General features: G+C 40.6%; 4 protein-coding genes across 8 annotated transcripts; 3 read left to right on the top strand and 1 right to left on the bottom strand.

Annotated features, from left to right (window-relative positions):
* Positions 1-32: 32 nt before the first annotated feature.
* RB195_001230 (uncharacterized protein) lies at positions 33-863 on the top strand (the record flags this gene model as incomplete). Of its 2 annotated transcripts, none has more annotated exons than XM_064197915.1 (1): positions 33-863. In XM_064197915.1, one exon carries the CDS (start codon positions 33-35, stop codon positions 861-863), a length of 831 nt encoding a protein of 276 aa, XP_064053795.1. The 2 variants fall into 2 exon arrangements, with proteins under 2 accessions (XP_064053795.1, XP_064053796.1); XM_064197914.1 differs by having other exon boundaries at positions 234-863.
* A 209-nt stretch (positions 864-1,072) lies between these two features.
* On the top strand, positions 1,073-3,072 carry RB195_001229 (uncharacterized protein; the record flags this gene model as incomplete). Of its 2 annotated transcripts, none has more annotated exons than XM_064197912.1 (2): positions 1,073-2,047; positions 2,137-3,072. In XM_064197912.1, 2 exons carry the CDS (start codon positions 1,073-1,075, stop codon positions 3,070-3,072), a joined length of 1,911 nt encoding a protein of 636 aa, XP_064053793.1. The 2 variants fall into 2 exon arrangements, with proteins under 2 accessions (XP_064053793.1, XP_064053794.1); XM_064197913.1 differs by having other exon boundaries at positions 1,073-2,066; positions 2,123-3,072.
* A 231-nt stretch (positions 3,073-3,303) lies between these two features.
* RB195_001228 (uncharacterized protein) lies at positions 3,304-4,551 on the bottom strand (the record flags this gene model as incomplete). 2 transcript variants are annotated; one of them, XM_064197910.1, is made up of 5 exons in its annotated part: positions 3,304-3,406; positions 3,460-3,567; positions 3,660-3,787; positions 4,202-4,377; positions 4,446-4,551. In XM_064197910.1, the coding sequence occupies 5 exons, from the start codon at positions 4,549-4,551 to the stop codon at positions 3,304-3,306; spliced, it is 621 nt and encodes a 206-aa protein (XP_064053791.1). The 2 variants fall into 2 exon arrangements, with proteins under 2 accessions (XP_064053791.1, XP_064053792.1); XM_064197911.1 differs by lacking the exon at positions 3,304-3,406 and having other exon boundaries at positions 3,456-3,567.
* Positions 4,552-14,669: 10,118 nt separating this feature from the next.
* RB195_001227 (uncharacterized protein) lies at positions 14,670-19,422 on the top strand (the record flags this gene model as incomplete). 2 transcript variants are annotated; one of them, XM_064197908.1, is made up of 4 exons in its annotated part: positions 14,670-14,765; positions 18,422-18,559; positions 19,147-19,254; positions 19,318-19,422. In XM_064197908.1, the coding sequence occupies 4 exons, from the start codon at positions 14,670-14,672 to the stop codon at positions 19,420-19,422; spliced, it is 447 nt and encodes a 148-aa protein (XP_064053789.1). The 2 variants fall into 2 exon arrangements, with proteins under 2 accessions (XP_064053789.1, XP_064053790.1); XM_064197909.1 differs by lacking the exon at positions 14,670-14,765 and having other exon boundaries at positions 18,479-18,559.
* Positions 19,423-20,796: the final 1,374 nt, after the last annotated feature.

Genomic DNA, 20,796 nt, shown 5'->3' with positions numbered 1-20,796 from the left:
GTTTGGAGTCGCCTCCAACAAATAAGCTCCACATGTCCACTCTGGGAGAACGGAAGTTCTCCCAAAAACCCATGGGACTAGAGGCTTGCAACCTGCCCGTGGGTTTTAAATTTCATGCAAAAAACAGTAATAGAAAAGAGTCTCCTGACTCCGGTAGAAAGCCTGGTACGGTAGCGCCAGGTAGGACGGGGTTGCAGGAGTCATGTAGGCTACCGAAACGGAAAAGGACTAGGATGACGATCTGTACTTATAACGCACGCACGCTTGCATCGGAAGCGGCCATCGAAGATCTGATGGTGCAAGCCAAGAAGATCAAGTACGACGTCATCGGACTGACCGAGACGAGACGACGTCACTCTCTCAACGCTGTATTTGAAACTGGAGAAGAACTGTTCTTAGGAACATGCGACAGTAGAGGTGTTGGTGGAGTTGGCGTCCTCGTCAACACGAGTATGGCACAGAACATCGACTCTTTCGAACAACTCACGACCCGAATCGGACGTCTGCGGATGAGAAGATGTGGTCCCACACCGGCTTTGACTATCTTCGTCGCTTACGCTCCAACATCAAGCTACGAAGAAGAAGAAGTCGAAGCTTTCTATATGGACCTGGAGAAGTTCTACCGAGAAGATCATGCCTTTTACAAGGTCATAATTGGCGACTTCAACGCCAAAGTTGGCCCAAGAAGAACGCCGGAGGAACTTCACATCGGGACCCACGGCCTACAATGGAATGACCAGGGGGAGAGGCTTTCCGAGTTCATCATGACGACTAAGACCATCCATGGGAACTCGCAATTCCAGAAGCCCTCCTCTCTACGCTGGACGTGGAGTCACCCGGTGGAGGGTACCGTAATGAGATAGACCACATCATCGTCAATAAAAGGTTCTGCCTGACGGATGTCGCTGTTGTACCAAAGTTCTATACGGGATCGGACCATCGCCTCCTCCGAGGAAGATTTTCTTTCACGCGGAGAGCAGAGAAAGCCGCCAAGTTCAGCAAGAGAAATCCCAGAACTACCATCAACTGGGATCTCTTCGCTACGTTAGCCGACTTTTGGGAAGATTCCGCAATGGACAACATCGACGAGGAATACGACCGGCTTGTCAAACACCTTCATGACTGCGCGAAGAAGGCTGAGAGTATTAAAACAACCAAGAGACGCCTGTCTCTTGAAACTCTTGAGCTGATACGCCAGCGTGGAGCAGCACGAGCCGCAGGGAACCAAGAGCTTACGTCCGAGCTCGCAAGGCTTTGCAGAGAGGCGATAAAGAAAGACCTTAAAGAGAGAAGAGCAGAAGTGCTGGCTGAAGCAGCAGAGGCGGGAAAAAGCATCCGCTATGCCCGCCGAGACTTCGCCAGTCGCAAGACAAGGATGACAGCTCTCCGGAACCCGAAGGGAACAACCATTGCATCGAGAAGGGGAATGGAGAAAATCATCTACGACTTCTACTCTGATCTCTTCGACAGCCGTGCCCACTTGCCTCCTCACCATCTGAGGGAAGATGGACATGTCATTCCAGCGGTTCTCCCGTCCGAAATACGACATGCTATCATGTCGGTGAGAAATCGTACAGCAGCCGGTCCCGACAGAATAAAACCAGAACACCTGAAGAACCTTCCGCCAGTACTCATCAACACCCTGGCGAGGATCTTCACACGTTACCTGTCGGAATGCAAGGTCCCTAAACAGTGGAAGACCAGCAAGACCGTGTTGCTGTATAAAAAGGGAGATCCACATGACATCGGCAACTATCGCCCAATCTGCTTACTGTCCGTCATCTACAAGCTCTTCACAAGAGTGATCCTTAATAGGATTGAAAAGGTCTTGGATGAAGGACAACCATGCGAGCAAGCAGGGTTTCGAAAAGGATTCAGCACGATCGACCATATTCACACTGTTTCGAGACTCATCGAGGTATCACGAGAGTACAAGATGCCGCTCTGTCTCACTTTCATCGACTTGAAGAAGGCCTTTGACTCAGTTGAGACGGAAGCGGTCGTGGAAGCCTTGGACAACCAAGGCGTTCCCACTCAGTACATAAAGGTGCTTCGAGAGTTGTACAGTAACTTCACGACCGGAATCTCGCCATTCTACAAGAATATCATCATTGACGTGAAGAGGGGGTTCGACAGGGTGATACAATCTCACCCAAAATATTCACAGCCACCCTCGAGAACGCAATGCGAAAGTTGGAATGGGACGACATGGGAGTGAAGATCGATGGTCGGCAGCTACACCATTTGCGCTTTGCTGATGACATCGTACTGATAACACCTAGCATCAGCCAAGCGGAACGAATGCTGACCGAATTCGCCGAAACATGTGGATGCATCGGTCTTGAGCTGAATCTTCAAAAGACGATGTTCATGCGGAACGGATGGATCTCGGATGCCCCATTCACGCTCAACGGAACGAACATATCCGAATGCACCAGCTACGTCTATCTGGGTCGGGAATTGAACATGATGAACGACCTGGCCCCCGAGCTGGGCAGGAGGAGAAGAGCGGCTTGGGGAGCGTACAAGAGCATCGAGGACGTAGTGAAGAAGACCAAGAACACCCGGCTCCGTGCTCACCTCTTCAACACCACCGTACTTCCTGCTTTGACCTATGCCTCAGAAACCTGGGCACTTCGCAAGCAGGAAGAAAACGCGGTGAGCGTCATTGAACGCGCAATTGAGAGAGTGATGCTAGGAGTATCCCGTTTCAAGCAAGTGAGAGACGGGATTCGAAGTTCTCTCCTACGTCAGCGATCGAAGATCAGAGACGCCGCCGCGTTTGCCAAGGAAAGTAAAATAAGGTGGGCCGGACACGTGATGCGCTTTAACGACAACCGTTGGACCAGAGCCGTGAGCGACTGGATTCCCCGCGATATTAAGCGCAATACAGGAAGACCGCCGACCCGATGGTCAGATTTCTTCACGAAGTCCTTCAAAGAAAATTACGATGCTCTTCGTGTCCCACGCGAAAGGAGGAACCACTGGGCTACTCTGGCACGCGACCGGGACAAATGGAAGAATTACTGGCGCCCGCTCGACCGGTTCGAAGACCAACGGGAGTCAAGGTGATCAAGGTGACGTTAAAGGCATCACCCCACGAATCTGAGGCGGTGCAGATTTCAGGTGGAGTATTCGTATACGGGATGGGAGACTACGGAGAGGGGGATTTCTTCCTAATTGCCGTAAAAAACGGCATGGAAGATACGGCTTCAGGCGTACTGGCGCACTATTTTCTACAGGGAGTTCGACTGGAGCAGCCTTGTGCGGCGCCGCATCTTCCGGGCCGTTTTTTTACAGCAATTAGGGAGAAGTAGACGGAATCACCCCTCTCTCCATAGTCTCCCATCCCGTATACGAATACTCCACCGGAAATCTGCAACACCTCAGATTCGTGGGGTTATGCCTTTAATAAACAAAACTAAACTACATGGTACAACATGCGAAAAAGTGGCTTACTTAAGAAACTTCGCCAACAGACCAAGAGCATAGCTAGTGTCTTTATTTTCTTTGGCCAGAGTGAAATAACAATGATTTGGGCAATCTTTTGCCCACCGTTTACGTTTCCTTAAAGAAGGGCAGTTATCTTTATTCTTAATAAAAGGGATATTAACCAGAAGTAATAACACAGCGGACGAAACTGGCGCAAAACAACAAACCTAGTCTTACTGTTGACGCCACAGTAATTGACTTCAATCCCATTCTCTTTGGTTTCAGAGCCTAACTTGCCTTGATATCGTAACCTTAGGAATTCGTGAACAGACTTTCTATCGTCTTTCCCGAGCCCCTGAAATAAAAGCAATACTGAAAAAAAGAACGATAGGCTAACTGAGGTCTATCCAATTTCCAACAAAGACAAAAAACAGTGCGAAAAAGAATAATGAAAGATGGTGAATTAAAACACATATAGTTTCCTCAAAACGACATGAAGCACGGTGCAGTTGCGTAAGCGGTTGCCCTCGAAGCCATGCGGTGGAGCACAGTGATTAGAAGCGAGTGAGGACCCTCCACAGCACCATCCATCACTGTAGTTGCGATGGCCCCACTCTGCCGCTAGCTCCACCGCTTTGAGCCGCTTACGCAACTGCACTGTGCTTCATGTCTTTTTGGAACTTCTACTTATGTAGTGCACAGGAGAAATGGACATAAATCAGGCAATTCAAACTAGGAAACATTTCGCTGGTAATGCATGGAAACTTACTTCAGTGCATAACAAGATAGGTTTCGAGTCTTTATTCATGGCATCAAGCAATGAAACTTGGTCAGCCGTGATAGCAGAGGGGACAGCGACAGAGTCATCAACGCCTTTCTCCTCCTCTTTCTTCAAGTGGTTAAGGACTTCTGGTGCTGTGGCTAACCGAAGAACAGTTTCGTCTGCTGTAACAGATAAAAAAAAAACTACCCAACAACTAAATAGTAATAATATGAAGAAAGAATCTGCAGACCTGAAATTTCCTGGACAATAAAGTCTGAATAAAGCTCCTTCAGAACACATGGAACTCTAATTTTGCGGTCACCCAAATAACTGCTTATTCCATAATCGACTTCCATGCCTATGCAGAGAGCACTCTCTTTAGGAATATCGTTTGAACAAAAACTACGATAAAATATTTGGGGAAGGAGGCACTCAGTGGCGCTCTTATTACTCGACGCTCTACCTTTCTCTTAGTAACGTTAGCTTACATGTCACAGATCTTCAAGGACGTCGTAGATCATCTAATGATTAGGTCTTGGGGCCGGAGATCCAGATTGATTCAATTGTTTACTTTGAGAAATAAGGGCGCCACTGAATGTCCTCCTCCACAGATCACCATAGATGAAACCGTGTAAATGTGAAAATAAGCAAAGTAGGAAAGTCCTCGAACATAGGTAAGAACGAGACCCCAGCGATTTAAGTTCGACAGGGGCAAGACATAAGGACGGACTGTACGGCAGAGATTAGTTTATTGCATCACATTTTTCGCTGACACTAAGGCAAACAAAACAACAAAAAAAAAAGCTTTGACGCGAACGAAACACCAAGTTACCGCAGGGTGTTGGCATCCATACCCAGACATCTAGTCTACTAAACCGCAAACATTAGGCGTGAGATATATTGTTACCTGTCCACATCGACACACACCATGCAGATACGGCATCAAAAATCATGTGTATCATTTCTCGCATGGTTTGTATACGAAAGACCGATGGAATATTGTACGAAACGAACTTGTTAGTAAGCTCCACACGTAGGTAAGGAAGATAGGGCTGATAGCAAGGTAATAGTTCAATCAACATGGGTTACGACGAACCTTTGTGACTTTGGCTGCATGCCTACTTGTTTGCTTTTACATGTTTTTGCAGACACAAGATAAGTAGGTATCTTAGTAGTTTTATACCCAAAATAGAAGTGGAATGATTTGAAGGTGGTTCTAATTTGCTCATACAGCTTAATTCTGACTTAGCTCAGATAATTGCGTAATCATATGTAGAAAAACGTGATTTTGAGCTTTTATAAACCATAGAATTTGGTTGACGAGTTCTTGGAAATGTAGCAACACGAAAAAATATTTTATTCCTTTTACTCGAATATAAGCTATAATTTTAAGCAAAATCTTCTGTACTTGAGACCAGCGGAATAAGGCGTTGATGCACTTTGCTGAGAAGAAGAGGGATAGAAAGCAATAAGGCTAAAGAGAAGAAAGGGAAGAGGAAGAAGAATCCTAAGGAAGAAAAGGAGGAAAAGGATGGAAAGAAAGAGGTGAAGCGAGGGAACATGAAGGAGCAGATGAAGAGATAAGGCAGAGTAGGAAGCAAAGTACAAAGATGGAAAAGAAGAGAGAGAAGAGATAAAAGTGTGAAGAGGAAGAATGAAAAACGGGAGAGGACGAAGTGGAATTGGAAAAAGAGATGTTGGAAAAAGAGGGGGAGTAGGAGAGGAGAAGGGTCGTGTTTAGAGAGACATCTTCGTGAATGGGACGCGTCCAAAAGAAGCGGAATTCGATTCCAATGCATGTTTTAGGTTGTTGCAGATGTGCAGTGATGTTCGAAGAGCGTTTATTGACTAATTGAACCACACTTCACAACAACAACACTGTATGGGTTTGGTTAGGGTAAAACCTAACCAACCTAATGACTTGCACTGATGAAAATTAAAGTGGAATAAATGTGAAATGGACGAATACACCTATTTACCAGTTTCACAATGAAATTTTAAAATTATATCATCTAATACTAGCGATGCTTATGCACGCGAGATAGGAGGGGTATATTGTGGAACAGAAAGAGGAAGAGCAGGAAACAAAAGTGGAGTTGTGAGAAGAGGAAGATGGAGATGAAGAAGAGGAGGAGGAAAAGAGGAGATAAAGTTTATAATGAGGAATACAGGATGAACGAAGAGAAGTGTAAGACAGAGAGTGACCACGATGAAGAAGGGTACGATAAGGAAGAGGAAATGTGGGAGAAAAGAAGAAAAAAGGAAGGAAGAGAAACAGAAGAATGGGAAGGAAAATGGACGGGTGAATAAGGTGAAGAGGAGTAGAATGAAGGAAATGAGCGAAAGGAATTAGAGGGAAGACGTGAAAAAGGGCGTCATCATAACAGGAAACGAATATTTATAAATCAACAACTTCAATAGAAGCGAAATGTGTCACGCAAAAAATCGGTGAATCTGCGTAAGACGATCATTTCAAAGTTTTCATGACGTTACCCTCCACTGCTGCGCCCTATGTTTTGATCTCATCTCAAAAATTAGAATGGTGATTTCAGCCACCAAAAATACACGAGTGTACCAATTCTGAAGATATATATATACATATATATTCATATATATACATATATATATACATATATATATATATATATATATATATATATATATATATATATATATATATCACAAATAGTCTGAAGGTCCGGCTAAAGCCGGACTTCAGACTATTTATGAGTTACACGTTATATATATATATATATATATATATATATATATATATATAACGTGTAACTGGCCGAAACAATGACTTGCGGTGGCTAGCCGATGTGTCGAGTCAGTGCTTTTATCCTCCCAGACAAATTTACCAATTATCAATTTATCGACCCTTGAGGAATGAAGGGTTTGGCGAGCAGTAGGGTGGATTCGATCCTCCGATCGATCGTGCAGAAAGCGGAACCTCTAACCGCTACACTACAGCTGTCCCTCCAACACAATACAGACACAGTTTGAAAGCATTACTCGGTGTACGGGTTTTCTTCATGTTTTTCCCCAACAGTTATCACAGAACGATGCTTCAATGTAAAATGACGTGAACCTCAGAGATTCATGGAGATATCCTGCACCCTCAAATTCGTGGAATTATTTCCTCTAAATCGCGGCAGCTTCAACCCAGTCCCAACTAGTGCTAAGGAAGATTTGAGACAAAGGTCTAAAGGTAATCATCGTATGCAGGAGCCGCTGTGCTCGGTCTAAAGCTACCAAATTCATAATAAAGCTGCTAATGCTAGTAAACTCAGGCTAGTGTTTACTAGCATTAGCAGCTTTATTACGAATATGGCCACTGGGTCTAGACTAATGTCAGAGCCATAAGACCTGAGCAGATGTCCTATGAGCCAAGACAAAACCTAAACTTAGCACAACCTAGGGTGAAGTCAACGTTGCCCTTCTCATCACTACGTAGAATAGCCCTAAATCTCTAGAATTTCTGAGAATCAAAAAAACTGGGAAAGATTTGTAGATACTCATAATTGGTGAGCAGAAGCGGAGAATATTTCACTTTCTTCATATGCTCTAATGCTTCGAGCGCCTCAACAGTGCTTTTTCGGAAAGCAATGTCCGTTTTGATAAGTTAAGTTTAAACAGATGCATCTCAGCTTGAAATAGACTTTATAAGCCAAAGTAAGAACCACTTCATTCAACACAACTTGGCCAACGAGATTCAAACAATGTAATTTATTTATGTCAACAGTACACAAATCTGGACATCTAAAAGATAAAAATTCTCTGAAGGTAGTTTCGGTGTCACTTTCGTTCTTAAAGCATTTGTCCTTTAAGAAGTTGTCCAAGTGCTTGGAAAAATCGTAGTCCGTGAGGTAAAGGTCGGGCGAATATGGTTGCTGGGGAAGAGACTCATAGCCTGGCTAAGTTTGTTTCTGCAGTGTTGATTGTGCAACGTGTGGACGAGAGTTGTCGTGTAAAAGAATTATACTTTTTCTGTTGATCAATGCCCGGTACTCTCGTTGAAATTTCTAGTGTGTTTCGTCCAAATCCTGGCAATACTTCCTTACGGTGATGGTTTCGTCAGGATTGAGGAAACTGCGGAAGATGAAACCGGCTGCAGACCATCAAACTATCAACATGACTTTCATCTCCAATAGTCGAAGTTTAGTGAACCACCGCGGCATCAAATGTACATTAGTAGTACCTTCTCTGAAAACAAGGCTGATGTTACGAGCCGTCTCCTCCGTGTTTCGACCAAGTTTGAATTAGAACAAGAAGATCGATCAAAGTTGTGCTTTACCCATGTGGGATGGAAGTGCCTTTAAAAATTTCAAAATTAAATCAGGAGGAAACCGTTCTCTATATTTAGATAGAGGTAAGAACGCGCTTTAAAAACTATATATATATATATATATATATATTACATATACATATATCTTCACATGAAGTGAACATTTACTAATTCAAAAACAGATCACCAAACTCGACCTGGCGAAAACGGACATTACTTTCCGAACAACCTAATAGACGAGCGCCACTAAGTAATATAAAAGAAAGTAATGAAACAGACAAAAACTTTTGGAACGCTTCTGCTGCATTTGTCCTGCTGAGAGTGAATGCCACCTCATAGATCAACTCCGCTAGGAAACAACCTTTCCTAGAGTTCTTCACCATATTTTCATAACTCCAATTCCCTTCGCTTCTTCACTCGCAAAGCCTGACACCAACTAGATCTTATATTTACTGCTGATTAACTTCAGACCTTATTCCCACTTCAAAATTGACATTCGTACCTTTTCAAAATCCAAGACATCGGAGTCCGTGGTCTTCTAGAACGTCTTTCAGAGTAAATGCCCGACTTGAATACTGAATTTTAACTCGTTACCGCATCTTTCCAATACTTTGAAACTTTCTACCTCTTCGTGCCACTTATACGCTACATGACGGCTGAAGTGGAACATAGATTTTCAAAAATATAATTTCTCGGCTTTTTTGTCCTCTGTTATGGACGCGACGTTTTCCTTTTCTCTTATGCTTGTTGCTTTTGTATGCCGAACTCTGCGGCTATTATACCTCTGATCCGATTTATAATGAAGCTCACGAGCTGGAGTTAAGTCATCAGCAAAGGATATGATACCTCTCAATTTTTCACTTTCTTCCGTTATTATACCTTTGTTCTTAGCCATTTCTGCATGACTTCCGATAGATTGGATGGGAACTGATACCTCATAATTGCCTCCGTGTACATTGTGGTGGGTGTATCCACTTCAAAAAAAAAAAAAAAAAATGGCGCGCGTTCTTGCTTGGGGTGTCGCCAACATAGCTACTCAGGGTCTTTATTTTATATTTTCAAAAAATAAATGCTAAAGTTCTGTTTTACCACAGCACAGTACGGTTTCATTTGAATTGATTTTTCTCTCTGTGCCAATGAGATTTTGACGAAACTTTATTTGTGGCCTGACTTTCCGACAACCTCGTCTTTAACATAGGCCTGGAAATGATTTGAGGTTTTTGATGTTATGCACATTCTATCCTCACGAGAATTCCAAACTGACTTGTTTTGCCTGTTATTGGGGCTGGTGAACCACAGGACTCTTACAGATTTTCACACAAGGCAATTGAGATCTACGCACTCTGCTGTATCCTAAAGTATTGGTGTCTAGATAAAATCTAACGTAAGATATTAGGAAGTACATGTGGGACAACTCTTGCAGCTCACAGAGTGTTACGAACTGCATAAATTCATTAGTACTTAAAGGCATCACCCCACGAATCTGCGATGCTGAGGGTTTCAAGTGGGTAATGCCTACGGGGTCGTAGATTATGGGGAGGAGGGTGATTCCGTCCATTTCTTCCTGATTGCCGTAGAAAACGGCGTGGAAAATGCGGCGCGTGCACAAGGCTGGAGCGCTCCAATTGAACCCGTTGTGGAAAATAGCGCCCCGGATCACTCAAATCCCTGTCTTCCGGGCAGCTTTTCACGACAATTAGGAAGAAATGGATGGAATCACCCTCTTCCCCACAATCTACGATCCCGTATAGACATACTTTTCTCACTCTTGCGGCCTTAATGATGTTATCGATCTTCCACACCTGTTACCAGCCAAATATACTTTGATATGCAAGCTCAGAATCATTCCAGTCTTTCCAGTATTAAAGGTCATTGCAAGCCAGACACTCTATCACGTAGATGACTCCGATCTGCGGTTGCGAATCACCTGTCGCTTGATACCGTTTGTCAGGATGTTCACCAATACAATATCATCTTGCAAATGAGTCCGGTGCATCGGAGCAGTAAAGAAGACGGAAATAAAAGAGTGAACAGGAGAATTCTATCCTCATGTGGGGTCCTCACTGTTTTATTCCTGAGTCGACAATGGATGTTAGATTTCGATTTGGTGTTTAAACTAGCCAGTTTTTCTTATTATTCCCGTTCTCATTCTCCTGTTTACATTGTTATGGTTGTTTTGAACACATTGCAAACAATTGTCTTTTTTATACTAACAGGATGAACTTATGGTGAGCTTATCAGTATGTTTTTTGAGGTTTCTTTGCGATACCCTATCACTCACAGTTGTGTTCGAGCATTCAAGTAACGCAGCCAACCGTCTGGTTGGTCTCGATGTGAGTTTTATGTATTGAGATCGTTCATTAAAAATTCTAAAGCGTTCGTCTTTTTCGGATTGTGTCGATGTTACAATAGAGCAATCAGCGATATAACGCACTATATGTAAGGAAGAAGTTCTATTATAGGCTGCACTTTTTCGTTCATAAAGCAGATAGCAGAAAGTGAAGCAAGCCTTCCGCCTACAGCAAGTTTTCTGATTTCCGATTGGTGTTTTACTGACCATTTGAACATGTTGCGCCGAACGCATTCGCTGATCAGCGTCATTACGCCTTGTTTGTTTAGGCCAAAATTTTCTGCGCTGCAGCCGTGTCTAACACATTCCTGCCTGTCTAACAGATGACAAGCATAATTGACACCCTTGCGAAAATTGATGGCGTTGAATATATATATGCACGTGTGTAGCCACACACCCACTCTAGCACTTGTGATGTGCTAAAATGATATTGTCGGATTCACATCTAGATTTATAGTCATAGCGACGAAGGTTCTTCGTCATATCATGTGAGCTGTTAGCGACTATTTTAACAGCTGTTTGCATGCCTGTTTCCAATTTCTGAAAGAAGGATGTTACCAAGGCAAACATGCAAGAAATAGACATGCGGAGGAATACGTAGGGATGAAACGCAAACTATTACAGAAATAAAATGCAATACATGCAGTTATTGCGGCTATGAAACTGTTCACAACATCTTCACTTCTTTACAAATCCACTTCGAATTATTGCAAAGTACTGGTGCACCAACAATTACGCTGATCCAAATTTTTACGCGGCCAAATGTGTCAGCGTTTACTGGCGTAAGTAAAAGTAACTTAGGCTAACTGCAGACTTCACAAACGCGCCGGCAGAGCGTTTCGAAGGCTCTTCGTCGTTGGTATCGAAGTGCGCGAGAAACGACGCACCTTTAATAGCGACAACGCATAGCCGACGCTCCTTGCTTTGAAAAGTAGGGAGTTTTCTTGTTATCAATAACGTTCTATCTTTCTTTCGCCTTGTGCCCCGTTGTTTTGAATTTCCTTCAATGTGAATCTAAATGTGGGTCGGAGTCTTCGTGCGTGTATAGGGATGATGCCTTGTTTCATCTTTCCATTTTTATTGTTCTTCTGTCTTTAATTTTGTGTTTTTATACATTTCGTGGGTTTTATGTCTATTTTTTTTTCTTTTTGCCTCCTCTTAAGTGGTTTTGGTTCCCGCTTCTTTTTATGCATGTAGTACGTCCTGTTTTACGACACCACATGCGTACTTCATGTTTGTTTCACTTTCGCATACATCACCGTTTCTACATGCGATCTTGTTTTTGTTTCTGTCTTTTCACTCATTCTTTTCAACCTTACGCTTGTTTTTTCTGTCTCTCTTCCCTGCCTGTATGCTGCTAGATATTTGCGTTGCTCCATTAAGTTAGCGAATGCGTACAGCATGATAATCGGCACTTGAATCACTACATGAATACTCGACAAGACCAACGGAGCTAAAGAAACACAATTCGCATAAGAAAAATAGTTCAGCTTTCTCAAATGGAGGTAAAGGTTTTTTTTTCCAGCATCTCTTTAAGACTGGAGAAAGTACTGTTTTTTCAAGAGATTCCGAATTGTACTGCTTCAATATTATAAACGATAATGGAAAAAGTACGATGGAAAGCCAAAGCGGTCTATGACAAGAGCTATGTAGCGTTTACTGATTTTACTTGAGCTTGCAACTCGCAAGAATTTTCGAGACTTTGTTTTTGCTATCTTAGGACTAGTTTTCATTGGAAAAGCAGTTTGGTGCTACTATTCAGGCAATTTTGGATACAGAAAGCCGAAATCAATTAATACATTTCCAAATACTGGAACCTGAAGTTCAATTCATTTTCGTTTTTCGCCTGTGCGAAAGTATCACTACTGATTTGCGTTTGTAGATAATTCTTTCAGAACTGAACTCTCACTTCCAGTGACGTATAAATGAGTCACATGAATCATGCTGCCATCGTCGGTACCTATAGTGGGATGAAAACGACATGATCGACAAGCTCGACGACCGAATGTAGGATCGTGTGACTTTTATACCATCCTCTTGTGTTTGTAAGTTATTCTGTTCTGTTTGTTGTTGGCTTTTCATATTAAGTTATTATTGTTGTTATTCAGTTTATTAGTTAATTTTTATTGTTCAATAAATAAATAAATAAATGAAAATAAATAGTGTTACAATAAGTGTTGATCCAATAAAACGTGTCCTGAGATATTTCAAATTCAAACAACACGTAATGTAACAAGTAAAACAAGTGTAAGTGTAGAACAAGTAACAACTTATGTACAACAAACAACAATTGCTTAGAATTATGAGTGTGAGAAACACCTAGTAGTAAATGTGGTATAATATAATATATATAATAAGTACAATAAGTGTGATTAGTGTGATACTAATTACCTGTACAACATACTGTAGTGCTCAAAAAACCTATCCCTTGCGATTATCGCCGAGTTTGGCTCCCGCATAATCGACAAATTCTCAAGCGGCATCAAGGAACCATCGAATTGGAGGTACCTTGTCCACATTTCACAGCGCATCTGTCCGGCGGGCCAGCAAATTATGAAGAACCTAAAATAGCTAATTTAGAGGTACTCTAAGGAGTTCTCAATCATTATTACCATCATAGAAATGACCAGGTGAGATGTTTCTACCGGGTCCAATTCGATGGTTCACTGAAGAATTGCAATCCGCCGGTAGCTAATACTAAAAGTGGATTCGATCATTTTTCAGGCACTTGAAGAAGAAATAATGAACAAATGAAATGAACAGGTTACGTGACGACTGCGAACAAACTCTGAATTCTTCGCACTGAATGTCATTTGGCTTCTCGAACCATCTCCTTGGTTCTGAGGTGGTTTGACAAGCCTGTCAACGAGGAATTGGAATTGGACGGGTCCAACTCCACCAAGTCCCCTCGTAGCAGGGAATAAATGATTGTTCCCTTCAATCCATCTCTGCAATCGTTTATTAGGGCTGACTCTGAATGTCTGAGTTCTATCCCTTTGTCGCTAACCTCGACATCTGAGTTTTGAAAAAATCGAGCGTCTTCACACCTTCCAAGAGCACCTACATCACAGGCCATCAAAGGCCGATGTTGCAGTCGCAATCGCATATCAGGATAATTGAGTGGAATTTCTTGTAACCGAAATAGTTGTTTCCACTTTGAATGGAATAATAAGTAATATAGTAAGTAATAGTAGTGCTTCTAAAAGCACTATTACTAATGATTATTCTTATTTTCTGTGATGATGTCAGTTCACGATTTCACCTTGATAACGATGTGCTTGCCATCCATAAATCCCAAGCCCCTGGGATAGTCGTATCTCGCCTGTGTTTTTGTGGCGATACTCTTAAAGTCTCGTCTATCGAAAGCCGGAAAAGCTCCCTCGAAGAAAACCAAAATTTGAAATTAAATTTCCACTACACACCTTTTCCTGATTGAAGAATACTGTGAAGTATCGCCTCGGTAACTTCATCGACTCGAAAGTGGTTCTTTCACTACAAAAAGCTCTGCTTACAGCGACTGATACGAAGTGCAGTGACCAATGAATCTGAACAAAACCTTCAGCCTGAACAAAAACGCGTGAAGTGGATATTCACCGTACCTCACAGAGACACTGAAACGTCATTTTGGACAGATCAGTGAATGACGTGGGCGAGCAAGAGAATATTTACTCGTCGAATGTACGGAAGCGTGTTCCTATGAATGGCTCGTGCTCAGGCCGAACATATGGCCTCAACTCCGAGTCCTCTTCTACAGCAGCCAACAGTAGCAGACTGTAGGTCTGAAGCCATGCCGAAGCCGCTATTTTTCAGGGAGCTGAACAACCATCAGCATTATAATGGCATCAGCTGATGACGACGGCTCTGCACCGCCGATCCGCGCCTGTCTCGACGGGGCAGAGACCGTGCGGTTGCGGTTGGCGTTTCAGCCAAAGGTTTAAGCATACTATTATGTGCTCCAATAATATATCTAAACTTAATCAAACTTATATGTAACTTAGGCATAGCATAAATGTTGGGTAGAGTCCTATCCACAATGATTTCTAACTTATTTTTCAAAAAAAAAGAACTTATGCTTTAATATTATTGCGATTTTATTGGTTTGAGGAAGACTTTCATAAACTTTATTTGTATTATTGTGTATCAAGATATTTTTAGTAATATCGTAATGAAGCCCCATTTCTTTCATTGGTATATTTATGTAATACTTTTTACAAATTATTCCATAATTGTTGCTGGCTTTATCTAAAGGACAGAAGACGAAGTTTTTTGGTAATTATTAAGTATTTTATGGGGTATACTTTCTATATTTTTTCTTCTAAATTGCATCTATTAAGAAGTGGCCTAATTCTTTTTCTAAACTCCACTTTTAACTGTATGCGTATTTTATTTAAATTTACCCTTGAAGTATTATATTTTCTTTTGAAAATTTTGATAATATTATCAAAGGTTTTATTATGAACATTGGTTATGTTAACTTTCTTAGTCTCTATTTTATTTATGTACCTAGTTCCCCTTTGTAGTATGAACCTTACGTTATCTTCCTCTACTATTTTTAAATCTCCTGTAATGTCGTGATTATGAAATTCATCGATACATGGTTTGTATAGAGGATTAGTACAGATGCATGGTTCATTAATTAGTTTAGTGATCAAATCATTATTTAGCTGTTTAATTATGTTGTTGTAATTGAAAACTTTGCTTGAAACTGGTTTATTGTATTTATAAATTATCCTTATAGGTGTATATTCCAGGTTTGTGTTTTCATTAAGGGTATCGCCCCCCACAATCTGAGGTGGTACGGATTTCAAGTGGAGTATTCGTATACGGGGTCGTAGATTATGGAGAGGGGGATAATTCCGTCCATTTCTTCCTAATTGCCGTAAAAAACTGCCCAGAAGATACGGCTTCGAGCGTTCTGGCGCTCTCTTTTCTACAACGGATTCGATTGGAGCGCGCCAGCCGTTCTTTACGCCAATTAGCAAGAAATGGACGGAATTATCCCCCTCTCCATAATCTACGCCCCGTATACGAATACTCCACTTGAAATCCGTACCACCTCAGATTGTGAGGGGGGGGGGGGTGATGTCTGTAAGGGTTAAGGTTTTAATAATATTAGAGTTAAATACTTTATTAAAATTGATTCTATCAAATATATTGTTTTCAATGTGCATTACCACACTAATGAAATTCTTTTTAGACTTAGTTGTAACAAATACGTGACTTTTGAAATTTGACAGTAAGCACAGTACATATAATTTAATTTTATTATTAACATTGTAAAGAAAATCAATGTTAAGTGATAACTTTATTAAATTTTTATATTAAACTTATTCATACTTTTGATAATATTATAAACCTTAGTTGGAGAAATTTTAGTTGATTTAGTTCCAGATATATATTTAATTAAATTATCTACTGTTGTCTTATTACTGTTACTAGGCTTATTTTTTCGGTTACCCCCATTAATTCTTTCTTTAGTTATTTTAAGTGGAAAATAAGGGTGTTTATTATTAATTAACAAAGGATTGCTGTTGTTAAAAATATTACTATATTCCTTAATATTATCGTTTAAGCCAAACGAAAAACGGTGTCAACAATAGTTTAATCCAGAGGAGTTTCTTATCTAAAATAATTGTTTTATTAGAATTATCTTTCATAGCTTCTAGAATAGAAACAGTAAAGTTTTTACTGCAGTTGTGGTAATGTTCATATTGTGTAGTATGTTTTTTATAGTTATTTAAATAATATATACGTTCTTTAATTCTTTTTTTAAAAGATCTATTAGTAATACCTACATATTGTATATTGCAATTTTTGCATGCGATGCAATAAACTACATTTTTTGTATTGCAATTAGTGTAAGAAGATTTATATGTACCTATCATATAGTTAGTCACACTAGAAACAACATAATTACTAAAGTAAATTAATTTACAAAGAGAGCAATTACTACATGCTTTGCTTTTATTACTACATGCTGACCCTTTATTCTCGTTGCCAAAGCTACTGATGGTATACTGACCAGGTCTTTGCGTTTTACCAACTTGAAACAGTTATAGTAATTTAAAGGAGTTTAGCGAAGTGGTTTTTGACCTGTATCTAAACGAATGGGTGGTCCTGCTCATACGCAGAGAGGCGTGTCCCTAAGGTTCAGTAGGTTTGCTACTAGGGGGTGGCACTCCCTGTTTTGTTCCATGATGGAACGACTAATAGTGGAGTCACCGAAAACTAACCCCTCATGCCATTTCCTGCTTGTATAACCCGTCAGCACTAATCCCTATTTTCAGTAGGAAGTATGGCTCTCCTGAATGAATGAGTGAATAGTGATAGGATTGTATCCGAATCCCAATAATACGAAAACCAATAAACCGACCTGGTATGCGTCCAGTCAAAAAAGTTAAAGGGTAGGTGCATCTTAGTCCTTTATGGGAATACCGTAGTGCTATTACCGTATCAATCAGAATTACCTAAATGAATCTAGGCCACTTGTTCATAATATGTCTATAATAACTGGATTTATATGACTTTTTGTCTAGAGTTTCATTTTTCTTTAACAATTTTTCTTTTCTTTTACACTTATAAAAATATCGGCGAACTTCCGCCAGATAGATCTTACGACGCCCCTTAAGATTTGAAGGACGCGGACGGCGTCCTTTAATTTGCTTTTCCGTCCAGGAACCATACCCAGTAAGATTCGCAGTAGTCAATAGATGGGCCCATTCAGCAGCTTTTTTTAATATTCGCATACTCTGTTATTCTTTTGTTTTGTCGTTACTCGTATCTTCATTTGTTTTGTTGTCGCCTATCTCTTACCCTTACTATTTTTTTACGTATGTTATATCATGATTTTATGCTTCATTTGGTTTAATTACCCAAATTTGAGGTGACGCCACATAAAGTGTCGGTTCTCAGTGTTGGTCAAAAACGAGCAGAAGAAGCCAGTAAGGGAAATCCTACCCTATTATTCTGTATTGGATCCTTTTTATAGAAAATCTACTATTGCGTATTTTAACCAATGTATCTCCAATTGTTTTATTTAGATGTGTCTGCTATACGTGAGATGTGTCATAATCTCCTCTATAAAATACTAAAATATTATTATTTCAGAAAATTCGTCTATAAACGCAGAAAAACGCCAATGGCCCTTGCTCAGGTAACAGTTTAAGAAAACTGCTCATAGTTGAAGTATAAGCGTATTTTCTAGAGAGCAGGATTCGACTTCGAAAATTTAGACCTGTCTTAGAGAATAGCTGCTCACCAAGAGCAGGTGAATAAAAGGGTAATGTCAGAGTATATAAGAATTATAGGAGTGCCCAATATTGAGAAAATGGGAGTGCGAGAACTTGTTGTTGTAAAATTTTTCACTGAAATAGTAAGGTAAGGTATTAATCTTTCATTGAAAAAGAGTTGATCTTTTTGAATATGAATATGAATGTTTAAGGTACCAAAATCTGAAGGATGCAAATCCCTTAACATGGCCCGTCGACTGGAAATAATCATGACACTAGTTCCTTTAGGGCAATCAATAATTAATTTTTATTATTTGGGTCAGTGTAAAAATCATATTTTTTTAATATTAATTTTATAGGTAAAAATGTCTGACTCATTCTGGCAGTTCCTTGTGAGTGAAGGAAGAAAAAGGTTGATGGAGTATAACAGGAAGGAGAGGAACAATGTTAGAGTAATCAGATCAAACAATACCTATATCGGATCTAGAGAATCTAAGGTAAAGAATAAAGGATAAAGTTTCTGGCGTTGATTAATGCGCTTGGGATGCGCCCCCACGTTCATTTCAATTCAGAATCGTTTGAGGTTTACGAACGTGTAATTGGCCTACACAATGTGCTGATGTGTCAAGTCATTGTTTTTATCCTCCCAGACAAGTGCAGACACATCAATAGGTACCAATTTGACGGTCCCGGAGGGATGGAAGGCTTGGTGAGCACTAGGGCGGATTCGAACCTCCGATCGATCGTGCAGGAAGCGCTACGCTACACCCGCCCACAATCTAAAATCTAAGGTAACATCTAAAAAATGCACAAGTATAAACATATACGTACACATACCCTCATATAGGTATATGTATGCAATGTAAAAACATGTAAATTTTGTATGAGTGAAAATGCTAAATTATAATTTTAGTCTTTAATTGAGAAAGAAAATAAAACAGCACTATCAGTCCAGAAATGCTGTTCCTCCAGAAATGTCCGTAAAAACGGATATACTACGATTGTGGCAAATAGTGGAGAACGAAATGTTATGTAAAAAGTTATGGTTAATATAATGAAACACAATATTAATAAATATTTGTAGAGGATACGTGCAACCGAGCTTGCGGTAATGTTGGGTTGGCAATATACAGATTGGCAAGGAATTAGCATTAAAAAATTATTGACCAATACAGAGAAGAAGAATCTAGCTGTAAGCAACAACATAATCATATAATAGAATTATAAAAAAACAATAATTCAATATTGATCACAGGAAGGTAAGATCACTTGGAGATCTCTGTCGATCGAGGAATATAAGCCAATAGAATGCTGCAGTAAGGAAGCCAAAACCACAGCTCAGGTACGAATGATGATTTGAATTATATAGAATAAAGTAGAGATTCGTCTAATGGTAGACCTTTGAGTAAAACAATTTTACACACCGTAGTTGTTAGGGCTTATAGTAGTTGTAAAGAACATCGAATATATAATAGTGTTCAGAATTTGTACTAAAAAATGCGAAATTAATATGTCATATTATAGAAATTGTCTGCAACCACTGATGTAACTGTTGTGGATAAAGTAAAAAAGCGAGTACTAACAGAAACTGTCGTTATAGTTTAAATAAAGTTATATTTCATGAAGATGCGTAGTGTAATCATATTTTAACTATAGAAAACGCGTCAATGAGACGCAAGACCACTGGTCCAGAAATCACCACTGGTGACAGGATAATTTCCTCTGAAGAAGAATAATAGAATGATAGTCCGCTAAGCGGTGCTGAGTTTGTATGTCTGGATTTCTCTGAAGACAGGTATACTAACTCAGTACATTCAAAAAAGTCAAAAATAAACAAGATAGAGGATAAAATTGAAAGATGGACGTTTCGCCTCAACCTGGACGATCCACCACCACCACCGGACGCCTATCAGCCGGGTAGCGCTGGTTTGGTTCCGAACTGTATAAAATGTTTTGCATCTTTATGGAGTGTTTTTGTGACACACAGGCGACACACAACCCAATACATACACACGCGCATACACAAACATATACACACTGACCATTATTATATAGCATGATGCATGCCTTTCGATATTGGCGAAAAGAGGATTTTCGCCTTCTCACCTATCAATACGATTCTACATTCTAAGCATTATTTAGGGAGAGTCAACGCCAGCTCGCCAGCTTGCTGAAGCTTTGATAAATCCACGCTGAAGCTCCAAGTATTGTGACAGATACGAACCCCTTGATGCTGAGTGCTTATCATTATATGGAATACCGCCACCACTACCGTGATGCTGCCACGTTGATGGGTACGATCATCTGGCGCAGGAACTAGACAGTAAAACATTCACTTGAGTGTTCAAAGCGCACCCGTAGTGCTTATGACTACGGTAGTCGCCACATTGGAGAAAAAGCAAGGAAGGAATAGGTGACAAGCAGGCAAGGTTTGTTCTTTGCGGTGAATGCATATGTACAATCTATCTGAAATTTTGCGATCTCCGTGACTTCTTGACGAATGGAATGAGGCGAATATGTGGGACCCTCGCTTAACTGGAAACAAGTCGCTATCCTGAATGATTTGCTGTACCTACAGTCGGGTCAAAAGGGCATGAATCACGGGTGTGGTTGCAGTGCATTTACGCGCTCGAAACGACGCGATAGAGGCAGCAGTTGGAACCGAGTTGGGACCGTCGCAAACTACAGCGATGGATGGTGCCAGCAGGGATTTAACCTCCTAGCCGCTATGTTC

This window comes from Necator americanus, chromosome IV, assembly GCF_031761385.1.
Source record: "Necator americanus strain Aroian chromosome IV, whole genome shotgun sequence".
In the NCBI taxonomy this organism is placed as follows: Eukaryota; Metazoa; Nematoda; class Chromadorea; order Rhabditida; family Ancylostomatidae; genus Necator; species Necator americanus.
Note: the sequence above shows the minus strand (reverse complement) of the source record. Positions and strands in the feature narration are given on the sequence as shown.